The 13,404-nt window shown below is 41.0% G+C and overlaps 1 protein-coding gene across 4 annotated transcripts in view; it reads left to right on the top strand.

Annotated features, from left to right (window-relative positions):
• Positions 1–13,404, top strand: part of CHCHD3 (coiled-coil-helix-coiled-coil-helix domain containing 3) — a 273,302-nt gene that overhangs the window by 89,048 nt on the left and 170,850 nt on the right. For all 4 annotated transcript variants that reach the window (XM_038397769.2, XM_043499167.1, XM_043499163.1 and 1 more), the window contains exon 4: positions 5,419–5,563. In XM_038397769.2, coding sequence (XP_038253697.1) covers positions 5,419–5,563 — 145 coding nt within the window. The remainder of the gene's footprint in view (positions 1–5,418; positions 5,564–13,404) is intronic.

The following is a 13,404-nucleotide window of genomic DNA, read 5'->3' as shown; positions in this document are numbered from 1 at the left end:
AGGGAAGCAGTGGGGGCAAAAGACCTATCTGGCTTTAAGATTAAACTCAATAAGTTTATGGAGGAGATGGTATGATGGGATAATATGATTTTGGCAAATAATTGATCTTTAAATATTCATGGTAAATAGGCCCAATGGCTGTGATGGGATGTTAGATGGGGTGGGATCTGAATTATTACAGAGAATTCTTTCTTGGGTATCTGGCTGGTGAATCTTGACCATATGCTCAGGGTTCAGATCGACATATTTGGAGTCGGGAAGGAATTTTCCTCCAGTGCAGATTGGAAGAGGCCCTGGAGATTTTTTGCCTTCCTCTGTAGCGTGGGGCACGGGTCACTTGCTGGAGGATTTTCTGCTTCCTAAAGTCTTTAAACCACGATTTGAGGACTTCAATAGCTCAGACATAGATGAGAGGTTTTTCGCAGGTGTGGGTGTTTGCTACGTATGATGCACTCATTTGCAGTGCCTGTTGCTTTCCTGAGCTCTGGTATTTTTTACTTAATGCAATAATAAAGAATGTTTTTAAAGCTAAAAAATTCACTTATTGAAAAGAAACACAACTGCTTGGGAAACGGGAATGGCATGACACATCTGTGCTATGTGGGACGAGCGAAGTGGGTCGGGTGGGGAACGGGAAAATCACAGATTTGCGTATGTCTTGTTGTTATACTCAGCCTTCCTGTCTGGAGTGCCAGGCAATGAGTACTGCAATTCAGGCTGGCTAAAATGCATGGTGATAGGGGTTGAGTGCAGTGTATAAGGGTCGTAGTTTGCAGGGCTGGGTGGTGAAGCCACAGGTGTTGGAGGCAGCTGGTGCTGATAAGAACCTGGATAGTGGGGAAAGTGGGTTAGCGCTGACATGGGGGCACAAGGGAAAGAGTTTTGGGACACGGGCTGTGGGGCCGGGGCAGGCACGGAAGTGCTCTGCCTGCATTGCTACGAGCGCCTGTACTGAGTCCGCTTGGTGCTCCGTGATGCTTAGCAGCTGCTCCGTGGTTTGGTGCCAGCTATCCGTACTCTGCTGGCGGACCCTCCTTTCACTCTCCTGCCATTCCTGCACTTTTTGATTTTCATTAATGGACTGCTGCATCACTTCATGCAGCATGTCCTCTTGGCTTTTTCGAGTATGATTCCTGATTCTTTGGAATCTTTCAGCCATTGATAACAAGGATGGCTGGGACCTCAAGGTTGCATCTGTAAAGGCAAAATGCAACACTTAAGAGGCAGCATTGTTCACACCAGACAGAGCAATGATTCACAAATCAGACGTCAAGAATTATAACATTCAAAAACCAGTCGGAGAACACGTCAATCTCTCTGGTCACTCGATTACAGACCTAAAAGTAGCAATTCTTCAACAAAAAAACTTCAAAAGCAGACTCCAACTAGAGACTGCTGAATTGGAATTGATTTGCAAGCTGGACACCATTACATTAGGCTTGAATAAAGACTGGAAGTGGATGGGTCATTACACAAAGTAAAACTATTTCCCCATGTTTATTCCCCCACCCCATTGTTCCTCACACGTTCTTGTCAGCTGCTGGAAGTGGCCCACTTTAATTATCACTACAAATGGGTGTGTTTTGTTTTTTTCCCCCCCTCTCCTGCTGGTAATAGCTCACCTTACCTGATCACTCTCGTTACAGTGTGTATGGTAACACCCATTGTTTCATGTTCTCTGTGTATATAAAATCCCCCCACTGTATTTTCCACTGCATGCATCCGATGAAGTGGGCTGTAGCCCACTAAAGCTTATGCTCAAATAAATTTGTTGGTCTCTAGGGTGCCACAAGTCCTCCTTTTCTTTTTGCGGATACAGACTAACACGGCTGTTACTCTAAAACCTGTCTTAATAGGCTAGGGCATCCACACTGGTCCTGCAACGCTCTAGCTGGGGCGCAGTAAGTGTTATGCTTCTCATGGAGGTGGATTACCAGGAGCACTCCAGCCACGGAGTATGGGCGCTCTACGTCTCTTGCCAGTGTGGACGCGTCATGAGTTAGGGTGCCCGGGGCTCCTTTAATGCACTCTAACTCGCAAGCGTAGCCAAGCCCTGAGAAAGGTGAATTCGTCCGAAGAATCAAGTTCAGATGGTGCCCTCACTTCTCTTACTCCTTTCTTGGAGAATATAAGAACGATCACACTGGGTCAGACCACAGGTCCATGTAGCCCTGTATCCTGTCTTCTGACAGTGGACAATGCCAGGTGCACCATAGGGAATGAACAGAAGAGCTAATCTTCAAGTGATCCATCCCATGTCGCTTATTCCCAGCTTCTGGCAAAAGAGGCTAGGGACACCATCCCTGCCCATCCTGGCTAAAAAACATGGATGGACCTATCCTCCATGAATTTATCTAGTCCTTTTTTGAACTCGGTTGTAGTCTTGGCCTTCACAACATCCTCTGGCAAGGAGTTCCACAGGTTGGCTATAGGTTGTGTGAAAAAAATACTTCCTTTTGTTTGTTTTAAACCTGCTGCATATTAATTTCATTTGGTGACCCCTAGTTCCTGTGTTATGAGGAGTAAATAACACTTTTTTATTTACTTTCTCCATACCAGCCATGATTTTATAGACCTCTATCATATCCCCCCTCAGTCCTCATGTTTCCAAACTGAAAAGTCCCAATCTTATTCATCTCTCCTCATATGGCAGCTGTTCCATACCCCTAATCAGTTTTGTTGCCCTTTTTTGAACCTTTTCCAATTCCAGTACATCTTTTTCAAGATGCGGTGACCATATCTGCACACAGTAGTCAAGGTATGGGTGTACCATGGATTTATATAGAGGAAATATGATATTTTCTGTTTAATCATCTGTCTTTTTCTTAATGATTCCCAGCATTCTGTTCGCTTTTTTGACTGCCGCTGCACATTGAATGGATGTTTTCAGAGAACGATCACAATAACTCCAAGATCTTTCTTGAGTGGTAACAGCTAATTTAGACCCCATCATTTTATATGTATAGTTGGGATTATGCTTTCCAATGTGCATTACTTTGCATTTATCAACATTGAATTGCATCTGCCATTTTGTTGCCCAGTAACCCAGTTTCGTAAGATCCTTTTGCAGCTCTTTGCAGTCTGCTTGGGACTTAGCTATCTTGAGTAGTTTTGTATCTATAGTAGGAAGAGAGCCTGAGAAGTCCTTGTATTAGAGGCCTTGGTATGAAGCCTGAGCTTTGCTGATATAAAGCAAAGATATCAAAAGTCAGACTGTGAGCAAACCTCTGGCTCTGCCTGCTTGCAAGTTCAGAGAATCTGGCAAAAACAGGGCTGATGTTGCAGAAACACACATTTTCTAAGAAGCGCTAGGCACGGAGTACTCACACAAACACATTCCTGAAGAATGGTAGCACAACATCCCAATATCAAGGATGGTACAAAAACATTCCTCAAGGATAACAGGAACACACTGACCTCTCCTAAAAGGTAAGGAACTTTTCCATTCTCATTATAGTATACCTAGCGGGGAAGTTGAACGAAACAGCAATTCAGTTAAGCTATCAAACAACTTATGTACGAGTTAGGAATTTATTATTTATAAGGTTTAGGGAAACTGACTCTTTGGAAAAGAGATTGTGGAGACGACATCAAGGTGCATAATTCTGCCTAATGCCAAATACAAAAATGAAGAGACCTGAATATGAGCTAAAAAGCCCAAGCTTTTTAAAAAAAAAAAAAAAGTCAAGCAAATAGCAGCTTCTCTAAATACAATAATTAAATATGTGAAATATACTACTAGTAGTGTAATGTATAAAAAGAGGAGTCAAGTCTTTAACTGCAGAGAGTAGAATATTAAATAGGTGATGGGGGGGGAGAGGTAATCTTTAATCTCTGAAAAGTCTAAATGCTGCTTTTACTTGCTTCAGAAAAAGAACTATTGAGACTTCTATTTTGACACTTCTCTTTGTGTGAAACAATAGTTTTGTAATCTAAAGGAAAACTGATGTGTGTTTTGTCTGCATCATTGATTGTGCGATAGATTAAATGCATTGATGCTGCTGGATTAATTTGTGGGACCTTGGGAAATCACTTCATGGAATTTGGTCCATGTCTGCATAATCTTTTTGCCGGAGTAATTGAAGATGCTGCTTAATAAACTTTATAAAAACTCACAGTTGGTTGATGTCTTTCAGAGGGGTTGTGTCTGAGCACAAAAATGACACGCGTTCTGTCGTCTTCCCCACCATCCCCCACTCCTCTTAAACATTTTCCTTGGGGAAAACTTTAATGTACTGTAATACTGATGCCTTTCAGAAAGTGACCCCAGTGACTTTCTGACGCTTTTCAGAAAGTGGCGGTATGATTTGTTCTCTGCTGCTCTCTTGGTAACACATACATTCAGTGGAAATTCTGAAGCCTCATCTCCTTCACTGTTTTTCAGATGCCTATTTAAAAAACAGTATTTGATATTCCATTACCAGTGATGAACTTGTAGATATTTACTTTTGTGTTTGGTATGAGAATATATATGTAAAGCAGGTGTTTTTATTGGCCAAACTATTTTAAAATGTGTTTGCATATACGTGTAACATATACATGCATTTTCATAAAAATATTGTAAAGATTTCCATTAATTTTATGGCTTGTGACATTACATTCTATTCATGTTGAGAATTCCCTGGGACTAATTTAATGTATGAGTAAGTTCTGAAAACACAAATTCAGGAAATAATAATACTTTGCACTTAAATAGCGCCTTTCATCTGATGCTCTTAAGTCTTTTTTTCCAGATGTTAAGCATGTCAACATAGCTGTTAACCCTTTTTGCAGATGAATAAACGGATGCACTGAGTAGATGTGACCTGCCCAAAAGTAACAAAGTGTATCAGTGCTAGAGAAAGGAATAGAGCTGAGGATTCTTGAACAAGAATTCCTTTAAAAAAATCTGTATACTGTGTATTGTTTAAGCATGAGATTTTCATTAGTTTTATTCCTTATTTTGCTTAATTTCAGAGGTAATGCTGTTAAGATTTGGGTACGGTGTTGGGATGCTGAATTTATATATCTCAATATGTATTGAGAGATGTTGATACTGATAGATGTCGGGGATTGTTGATATTGATGGGGGGTGTGTGTGTGTGTGTGTGTGTGTGTGTGTAATGTTTTAATGTATATAGATGTATGTGTGTGTTTTTATATATGTATATATTTATTTTATTGTGTGTGTGTGTATAAAATAAATCAGTGCATATCCAATATGAGTGCCAGAAGGTTTATATTTTGGATTAAGTCTCAAAATTGCAATATATAAATTTCTGGCATTAATATTGGATATTCAGTGAGCTCTAAAAGCCAGTAATAGTTTAACATTGTCATAAGTACTGTACTCTTTTGAAGATGATAATGTGTTTGTCCATTCAAGCTATTTGACAATATATTTCCATTCTAAATTCTTTTACCCTTTTTTCAATGTAGATTAAAACAAGATCAAAAGTATGTACGTGATGAAATTGGCAAAGTTCTGGAGCGGGAGCGGTCTGCTTCAAATGAGCATTTGGCTAGAGCCATTCTTAGAGAGAGAGCTGCGGCGGAAGAGGAACGCCTGAAGACACAGCATTTTGTAAGTGCAATAAGTTTTTTTTGTTTTTTTTTTTAAATGTAAATGTGAAGGTTTAAAAACAACTGTCAGTGTCCTAAAATTTTTATGCTTTTGGCAAACTTTTGTAAAACGTAGGAAGTAGAATGTTTGTTTCTATCCTCCAGTAGTGCTTTTCCTCTTTAGCAAATATGATTATTATCAGAAGATTTCTTCTCTTTGCCCTGTTAATATCACAGTCCTTAAAAGAGCAGCTGCTTTAAAATTATCAGGTCCTTTTTTAGTGTCGTAAGGATGTCGCTTTTTGGGAGAAAACTTTTATGTGAGGAGAGCATTCAAATAACTTAACTAAGATGCTAGCCTGGTTCATTTTCAGTATTTAAGTGTTCGGAGATCTGGTTAGATTATGTGATATTAAATTACTGAATACTTTATCACAAACATTTATATGTAAATGTGTATTAATAAAGGTACATTAACAGTGTGATTTGTTAAGCATTGACTGATTTTAAGAATTTTCCAAAGACATAGGTACCGACTCTGTGGGTGCTCCGGGGCTGAAGCACCCATTGGAAAAAAATAGTGGGTGCTCAGTGCCCACTGGTTGCTCCCCCAGTGCCCCTTGCCCGCTGGTGGCTCCACCAATGAGCTCCTCCCTCTCCCTCCCAGTGCCTCCCGGCTGCCATGATGAGCTGTTATGTGGCGTGCAGGAGGGGTGTGCTGGGGGATGGATTGGAGCAGGGGTGGGGGGAAGGGGTGGAGTGGGGGAAGTGCCTGTGGCGGAGTGGGGGTCAAGCAACCCCAGGAAACTCAGAGAGACGGCACCTCTGTCCTAAGATATAATTTTTTCTTTTTTTTCCCTCCAACTTATTTATACTGGAGACCAAAATAGCATGTTTATATACATGTGTGTGATTTTTTTTTTATGGTTATGCCCCAAACTTCAGTACCCGCTTATTGAAAAAGTATGTACTGAAGAACTGTATTTCATGAGAGCTGATATATAAAACCTCTCTGACAATCAAATTGTGAAATATAGCAGGCTGTTTTTCTCTGAAAGTTGACACCTTAGATTGTTGTCCATTTCAAATGTATGGCGGATTTGTAGCTTCCGACATCAATCACTGCGGTTGCCTTTGTAGTTCTCAGGGAGAAGTCCCCATGACAATTCTTTGAGGCTTGAAAGCACCATTTTGCTTTTAAAAAAATAAAAAAAACTTTGAGTATAAGCAATGAACAAATTGGTGTTTGCAAGCTGAAAAAATCTAAGGCTCTGTCTTACAAACGGTTATGCATTTGGTTAACTTCACTCATATGAGCATTCTCATTGAAATCAATGGGATAGCTCATGTGAGTAGAAATAGGTACATGCATAATCTTCAAAAGTAACCTTGGAGACTTTCCCTTTCTGGAACTATAAAAAGATGATCAGCACATGTTTGAGAACCTTAAAGTGCAGCTAAAATACACACATTCATGTTCAACCCATGTAACACGCATTGCCAGTTGGAGTAGATTGTCTGTGCAACCTTGCATAGACCAAGAGATTTTTGTTATCCTAGCTGAACAAAGCTTTGGAGGGTGTTTTGCATGGGCTTAACAGGCTTTTCTTAACTTATTTGGTTCTGTAATTCATTTATTCATCCTGTTGAGAGAGAGAAAGAGACATCATTCTTCTGACCAACCAAAAATAAAACAAAACCTGATACCTGCATGTGGAAAAAGGCCTATTTTCTCTGAAAATTCTGAACACTGAGGCTTTTCTTACCACAAATTTAAAAATCAGGTTATTTTGCAGAAATGTTACTTTTCATTGTTAGGTTTCACTTAGCCTAGAATGCATCAGCCACATCTGCCTGGTGAAACAATCAAGAACTCATTGTTGATTAATTTTGTATTTACTGGCTGGAGGGCGAGGATTTATTTCAAGCTGAGATGTAGCTGTAGGGGAAGATGCATGTGTCATTTGTGAGGGAGGGAGGGAGAGAGGGAGGGAATGGAATGATGTAATGTTTAAAAATCCTATGCAAGCTTTTTTCATGTGGACCTTCATTCAGAGAATCTCACTGCCTTATGGTGGTGAGGGCACCTATTGCCTGGAATTTGGGATGGTCCTATGGTGTTTACAACACCATGCCTTGCATGTAGAGGCATCCTATCCAATTGGATGTGGCACAGATTTTGTGCTTGGGAACAGAAGTCAGCTCTCTGAATTCTCTGCCAATGGCTTGCTATGTGACTTGGGCAAGTCAGGTAACTTTTCTGCACCTTAATTTTTCAATCTTGTTCCCGATAATCTAATTAATCTATATAACATAACATAACAGTTCATCTAAATAAATGTAAACTGTCTAAATGTGTGGGTATGGGCAACCTGCTGTGTTCTCAGGTACCAAATAACACTTACTGTCCTTTCAGTTTTTTTTAAAAGCCACTACTCTTTGTCTGCTGCTGGTCAGTTTACTCTCTTGGCTCTGTCTCTCACACCTCATATTTAAATGTTGGTATTATCGTTCATCCAAATTAAATTCTAATCTCTTTAAGGCAGAGGCCATATTTATGTGTCTGCTGCAAAGTCACACGAAAACCTCTGACACTATACAAGTAGTTTAACTCTAACTCTAACCTTTTTCAGAGTAGCAGCCGTGTTAGTCTGTATTCGCAAAAAGAAAAGGAGTACTTGTGGCACCTTAGAGACTAACAAATTTATTAGAGCATAAGCTTTCATGAGCTACAGCTCACTTCATCGGAATGCATCCGATGAAGTGAGCTGTAGCTCACGAAAGCTTATGCTCTAATAAATTTGTTAGTCTCTAAGGTGCCACAAGTACTCCTTTTCTAACCTTTTTATCTTTTCTTTAACTTGATCTGGAGTGTAAGATCCATGGGACAACTCTTTTCATATTATTATTTGTAAAGCATTGCACATGCCTACAGTGCTATAAAAATGAATGTCTACTGCTGATCCTTAATTGTTTTAATAGTGTAAAGAAAACATAAATGTTATGGTTATGATAGAGGAAATCAAGGTCTTTCCCGAGCATTTTCAACCATCTTGGTTGAGACCCCTTCTCATAAGATTAAGCCCACTGGCCTCTTTTCCTCACAGATTGAAGGAATACCTACAGGGTTCATCTGTACCCCACATATAGTTTCAAAAGTTCATTGTCTTACTCCTAACAGGATAATTCCTGCAATTTTTGTTTTTCCCTCCAGATTTCGCCCAATCTGTTAGCATTTTACTCAAATTGTAAATGGACGTTCATTGTGAATGATACAATACTCAATTTGCATATGACTAACCAGAGTAAGATAAGCATTCCCCCCCCCCCCCCCACCACACACACACACACACCGAGCCAGGAGTATGTGGATTACCTTTTGGTGACCTCTCAACTCAAAAAGAAAAGGAGTACTTGTGGCACCTTAGAGACTAATAAATTTATTTGAACATAAGCTTTCGTGAGCTACAGCTCACTTCATCGGATGCATTCAGTGGACTTATACAGTTTATACTTCCACAGAAAAGGGATTTCTGAGTGCTAAATCTGTAATTTTTGGTCAGTTAGCCTCTCTGCCTCAGCTGTTTTTAATATTCTGTATTGTGGTAACACCTAAGGACCCCTCCGCTGATAGGGGTCAGTTGTGCTAGGTACTATACAAGCACATGGGGAAAACATTAAATCCTGCCTTGAAGAGCTTACAGTCTAATTAATACAAGATGCAACAGATGACTACAACAAACAATTGGAGAGAAGGGAGGAAGAGGAAGATGGTAATAAATTCATGGCAACGTAGGCTCATGTGGTTACTCAGACTTGATTTGTGGGCAGTTAGAAAACTTTTTTTTAAAAAAATTATCCTTTCGAAGTCCCCTATTTAAACCTGTGCTCTATCATTAACGTTAGTGCCACCCTCCAGCATTGCTAACCTTGTTCTTAAGATGTCTTCCTCCAACATCCAGGACCTTACCTCTCCTCTTCACCAAATTCTCCTCCGCTTTGGGATTTTTTCCCCATTGGTGGGGGCAGAAAGGTGTGAGGGGGGTGGGGCAGGGAAGAGAAGTCTCCTCTTGTTTCCTCGGATGTTCTTGGGGCTAGAAGAGTTTTTGATCCCAGTGGCTCGATTCGACATTGGTGAGGCCTCATCTGGAGTACTGTGACCAGTTTTGGACCCCACACTACAAGAAGGATGTGGAAAAATTGGAAAACGTCCAGCGGAGGGCAACAAAAATGATTAGGGGACTGGAACACAGGATTTACGAGGAGAGGCTGAGGGAACTGGGATTGTTTAGTTTGCAGAAGAGAAGAATGAGGAGGGATTTGATAGCTGCTTTCAACTACCTGAAGGGGGGTTCCAAAGAGGATGGATCTAGACTGTTCTCAGTGGTAGCAGATGACAGAACGAGGAGTAATGGTCTCAAGTTGCAGTGGGGGAGGTTTAGGTGGGATATTAGGAAAAACTTTTTCACTGGGAGGGAGGTGAAACACTGGAATGCATTACCTAGGGAGATGGTGGAATCTCCTTCCTTAGAAGTTTTTAAGGTCAGACTTGACAAAGCCCTGGCTGGGATGATTTAGTTGGGGATCGGTCCTGCTTTGAGCAGGGAGTTCGACTAGGTGACCTCCTCCTGAGGTCCCTTCCAACCCTGATATTCTGTGATTCTATGGCTGGTTCTAGGTGCAAATATGAAACGAGCCGATAACATCACTGAAATCCTGAGTCTTTAGAAGGCCCTGGTGCTCCTTTCGTTCTGATGTGTTGCTACTGAAGTAGTTCTTCCTTAGTACCTTCCCAGTCCGTATGACCAGAGTCCGACCAAATGAATGGCTGTGAAAAACACATCAGGGACTGTGAAATCAGATCTCCCCTGTGAAATCTAGCTATTGGAGGGGCAGAGCAGGGGGCATCTAGCTGTGGGCTCCTACCTTTCACTGGGCTCCAGCTGCTAGTCCACCAGGCTGGGGAGGAACGGGACTACTTCTTCCCTTGCACAGCTGCTCTCGGGGGGAACTCAGACCCATCTCTGGGTAGCTCCCACATCTGCAGGAAGCTCCATGGCTACTTCCAGCTCTGAAGGCTCCCAGCAGCAAGGGGGAGATCAGATCCACCTCCACCTCCTGCAATCTGCCCTGGGTACAGGAAGCTCCATGGCTGTTGCCTTCAGAGCCCAGCTCTGAAGGCAGCGCAGAAGTGAGGGTGGCAATCCTGGGACACCCCTACATCAGCTTTGCAATCCCTCCTGCCCATGACCCCTCTTTGGGATGGGACCCCAGCCGTTACAACAGCGAGAAATTTTAGGTGTAAAATGTTTGTTTAGATGAAAATGTTAAATTGACCAATTTTAAAACTCTGGCCATGAAATTGATCAAAATGGACTGTGAATTTGGTAGAGCTCTACATGTGATTGGAGGAGACCTTAAATATGTAACCCCTGCTTCCTGGGAGTGGCGCTTTGTTTCCCTCACATGGTGGCTAGCCCAGCTGGAGATTGATGAGCCTGGTACAGCCTTGGCTAACAGATGTCGTTTAGCTTATACGGTAGAAGTTCATGCATTTAGCTTCAGAGGTCCCAAGTTCGATCCCTGCTGCTGATACCTCTGTGTGAGTCGGCGTTACAAATGCATGAGGTGAAGATAACTCTTTTGCATAGAAGGGCGGGATCTTCTGTTTAGACCTGGGTCCAAACTGTGTCAATTGGGGGCGGGGAGGTTGCTCCATGCTGCTCCTCTCTAACTGCTTGGCAGCTGCTGCTTCAGTGAAAGCTTCTTTTATCCCTCCTCCAACCCACGTGGTGGCTGGGTGGGCCATCTGTAAAATAAGGACAGTACTTACCTACCTCACAGGATTTGATTAATCTTGCTCATATTTGAAAAATGCTGTGCAAGTGCTAAATCTAGTTGCTGTCGATCCCTTTGGCAGTCTCTTCCAAACTCCAGTGGTCTGCATTAAAAGCTGTTCATGCCTTGGCCTAAACCTATCTTTCCTTAGTGCCATATTGCTAATTATTGCAAATGTTCAAAAGTCATGAATCAGGCTCACTAAAATCATGAGATTATGTACAAATAATAGATTTGGTATTCTTTTTAATTGCCTTCTGCTTTTTGAGCCTTTAGGGTGCATTAGGGTCACATTTTGAAGCTTTCGTCACAGCTACAAGGGTTAGAAACTTACTTTTTCTTTAAGAATGAAGGCTGAAGTCATCAAATATCCACTTGGCTCCAGGAGCTTGTGCTTTAACTCAAACAGGAATTATCATGAGGTGCAGGACAAAATCGTGGGAGTTGGCAACACTGCTTAGTGTACAGCTGTGATCCTTAGTAATTTAGGATCTGTGTGACCCTTAGTCATATCTACATCTGTACCAATTCAGCTATGCCGCTGTAAGTCTCCTGTGTAGCCACGCTATGCTGATGGTAGAGAACTCTCCCGTTGGCATAATTAAACCACCTCCATTGAGAAGCGGTAACTGTTGGCAGGAGACGTTCTCCTGCTGACATAGCGCTGTCCACAGACACGTTTGTCAGTGTAATTTATGTTGGCCAGGGGCGGGGTGGTTTTCACACCCCTGACTGACAAAAGTTTTACTGCCGAAAGTGCTAATGTAGCCTCACTGTGTGAAAACTGTGTTGGGATTGTTTTCACCGATGGGCAAAATAAATTGCCTATATCAGAATCATACTAAGGAAGTGCATGCATTAGTCTGAAGGGTCCACTTACTGTGGTGATAGGGTTGTAAGGATATACAATTATATAATTAATTCTGTACTAAATGTCTTATGGTCTTTCTCTCTGGAGATCTAAATACTGAACAAAATGAAGGATAAAACATCCAAAAAAATAGTTTTCTGTCAGACCCTTCTGTTTTGCTTTTATCTTGTCGTTCTCTTGTCCGTTCCCCATGGGTGGGGTTCCTGAAGAAAGACTTAATTGTCTATCTTTTATTTTAATCTCAATAGACTTAATTTTGGCATTAGTGGTTTTTCCTGGCAAGTGCTTCTGTAGCTGAGGTCCCAGTGCAGTGGTTTGGGATGCTCTTAGAATTCTAAAGTAGCGTTCTTGGTGGCAGACTTCTCATCCTATGGAAACTTTTATTTTTGGAAGCCTGTGTTTTAAAAACTTTTTCTTCATCTCAAAATTGTGTACAGACCAAATGGGCTTCCTCTTGTTGTGTGGTTTTCCATGTGGCAACTTTGCCATAAATAGCTTATTGACATTCCATCACTTGAATCATGAGTGTCGGGTGAGATAGGGAGAGCATGGAGAAAAAAAATCTATAGATAACCAAAGTGCATATTTCCATTTCCTTATAATGACCTGGCATTTATCGTTAACATATTTGCTTCACTACCTGGGCTGAAATGAGCTGTCATTAAGACCTTGCATGTTGGAAAACAGTATTACTGAGCTGCCAGTGACATTATAGTCTCATTTCCTGTTGAAGAGTAGAGAAATATTGTTCTGTCCATTTGCTTTAACCATAACATTAAAAGTTGATCATCGTTATGGATCTTCATCCACACTTTTATATATTTTAAAAGTTGCCCTTATGCATTGTCTCAGTGTTAAAATGGGAACAAGTGTTACTTAATTAAATCTTTGTTTACATCTTATAAATATTTTTATGCTAAAAGTCTCTAATCATTTTTCTCTTTATTTAAAAAAAACCTATATGGTAGAAAACATTCTTCTGTTAAAAATATTTTTTGCCGTTTAAGTGAGTGCACTAATCAGTTTATTGGATATTATGTGAGATATAAAATACTTCCCTTTTTATTCTGAACAGTGAAATCAATAGACCAAACACTTCCCTTGATTTATCATCACTGAGATTGGTGGAGTTACATTAGGAATGAATTTGACCC

The sequence above is a fragment of the Dermochelys coriacea genome, chromosome 1, assembly GCF_009764565.3.
Source record: "Dermochelys coriacea isolate rDerCor1 chromosome 1, rDerCor1.pri.v4, whole genome shotgun sequence".
Taxonomy (NCBI): Eukaryota; Metazoa; Chordata; order Testudines; family Dermochelyidae; genus Dermochelys; species Dermochelys coriacea.
This window is presented reverse-complemented; position numbering and strand designations above follow the sequence as displayed.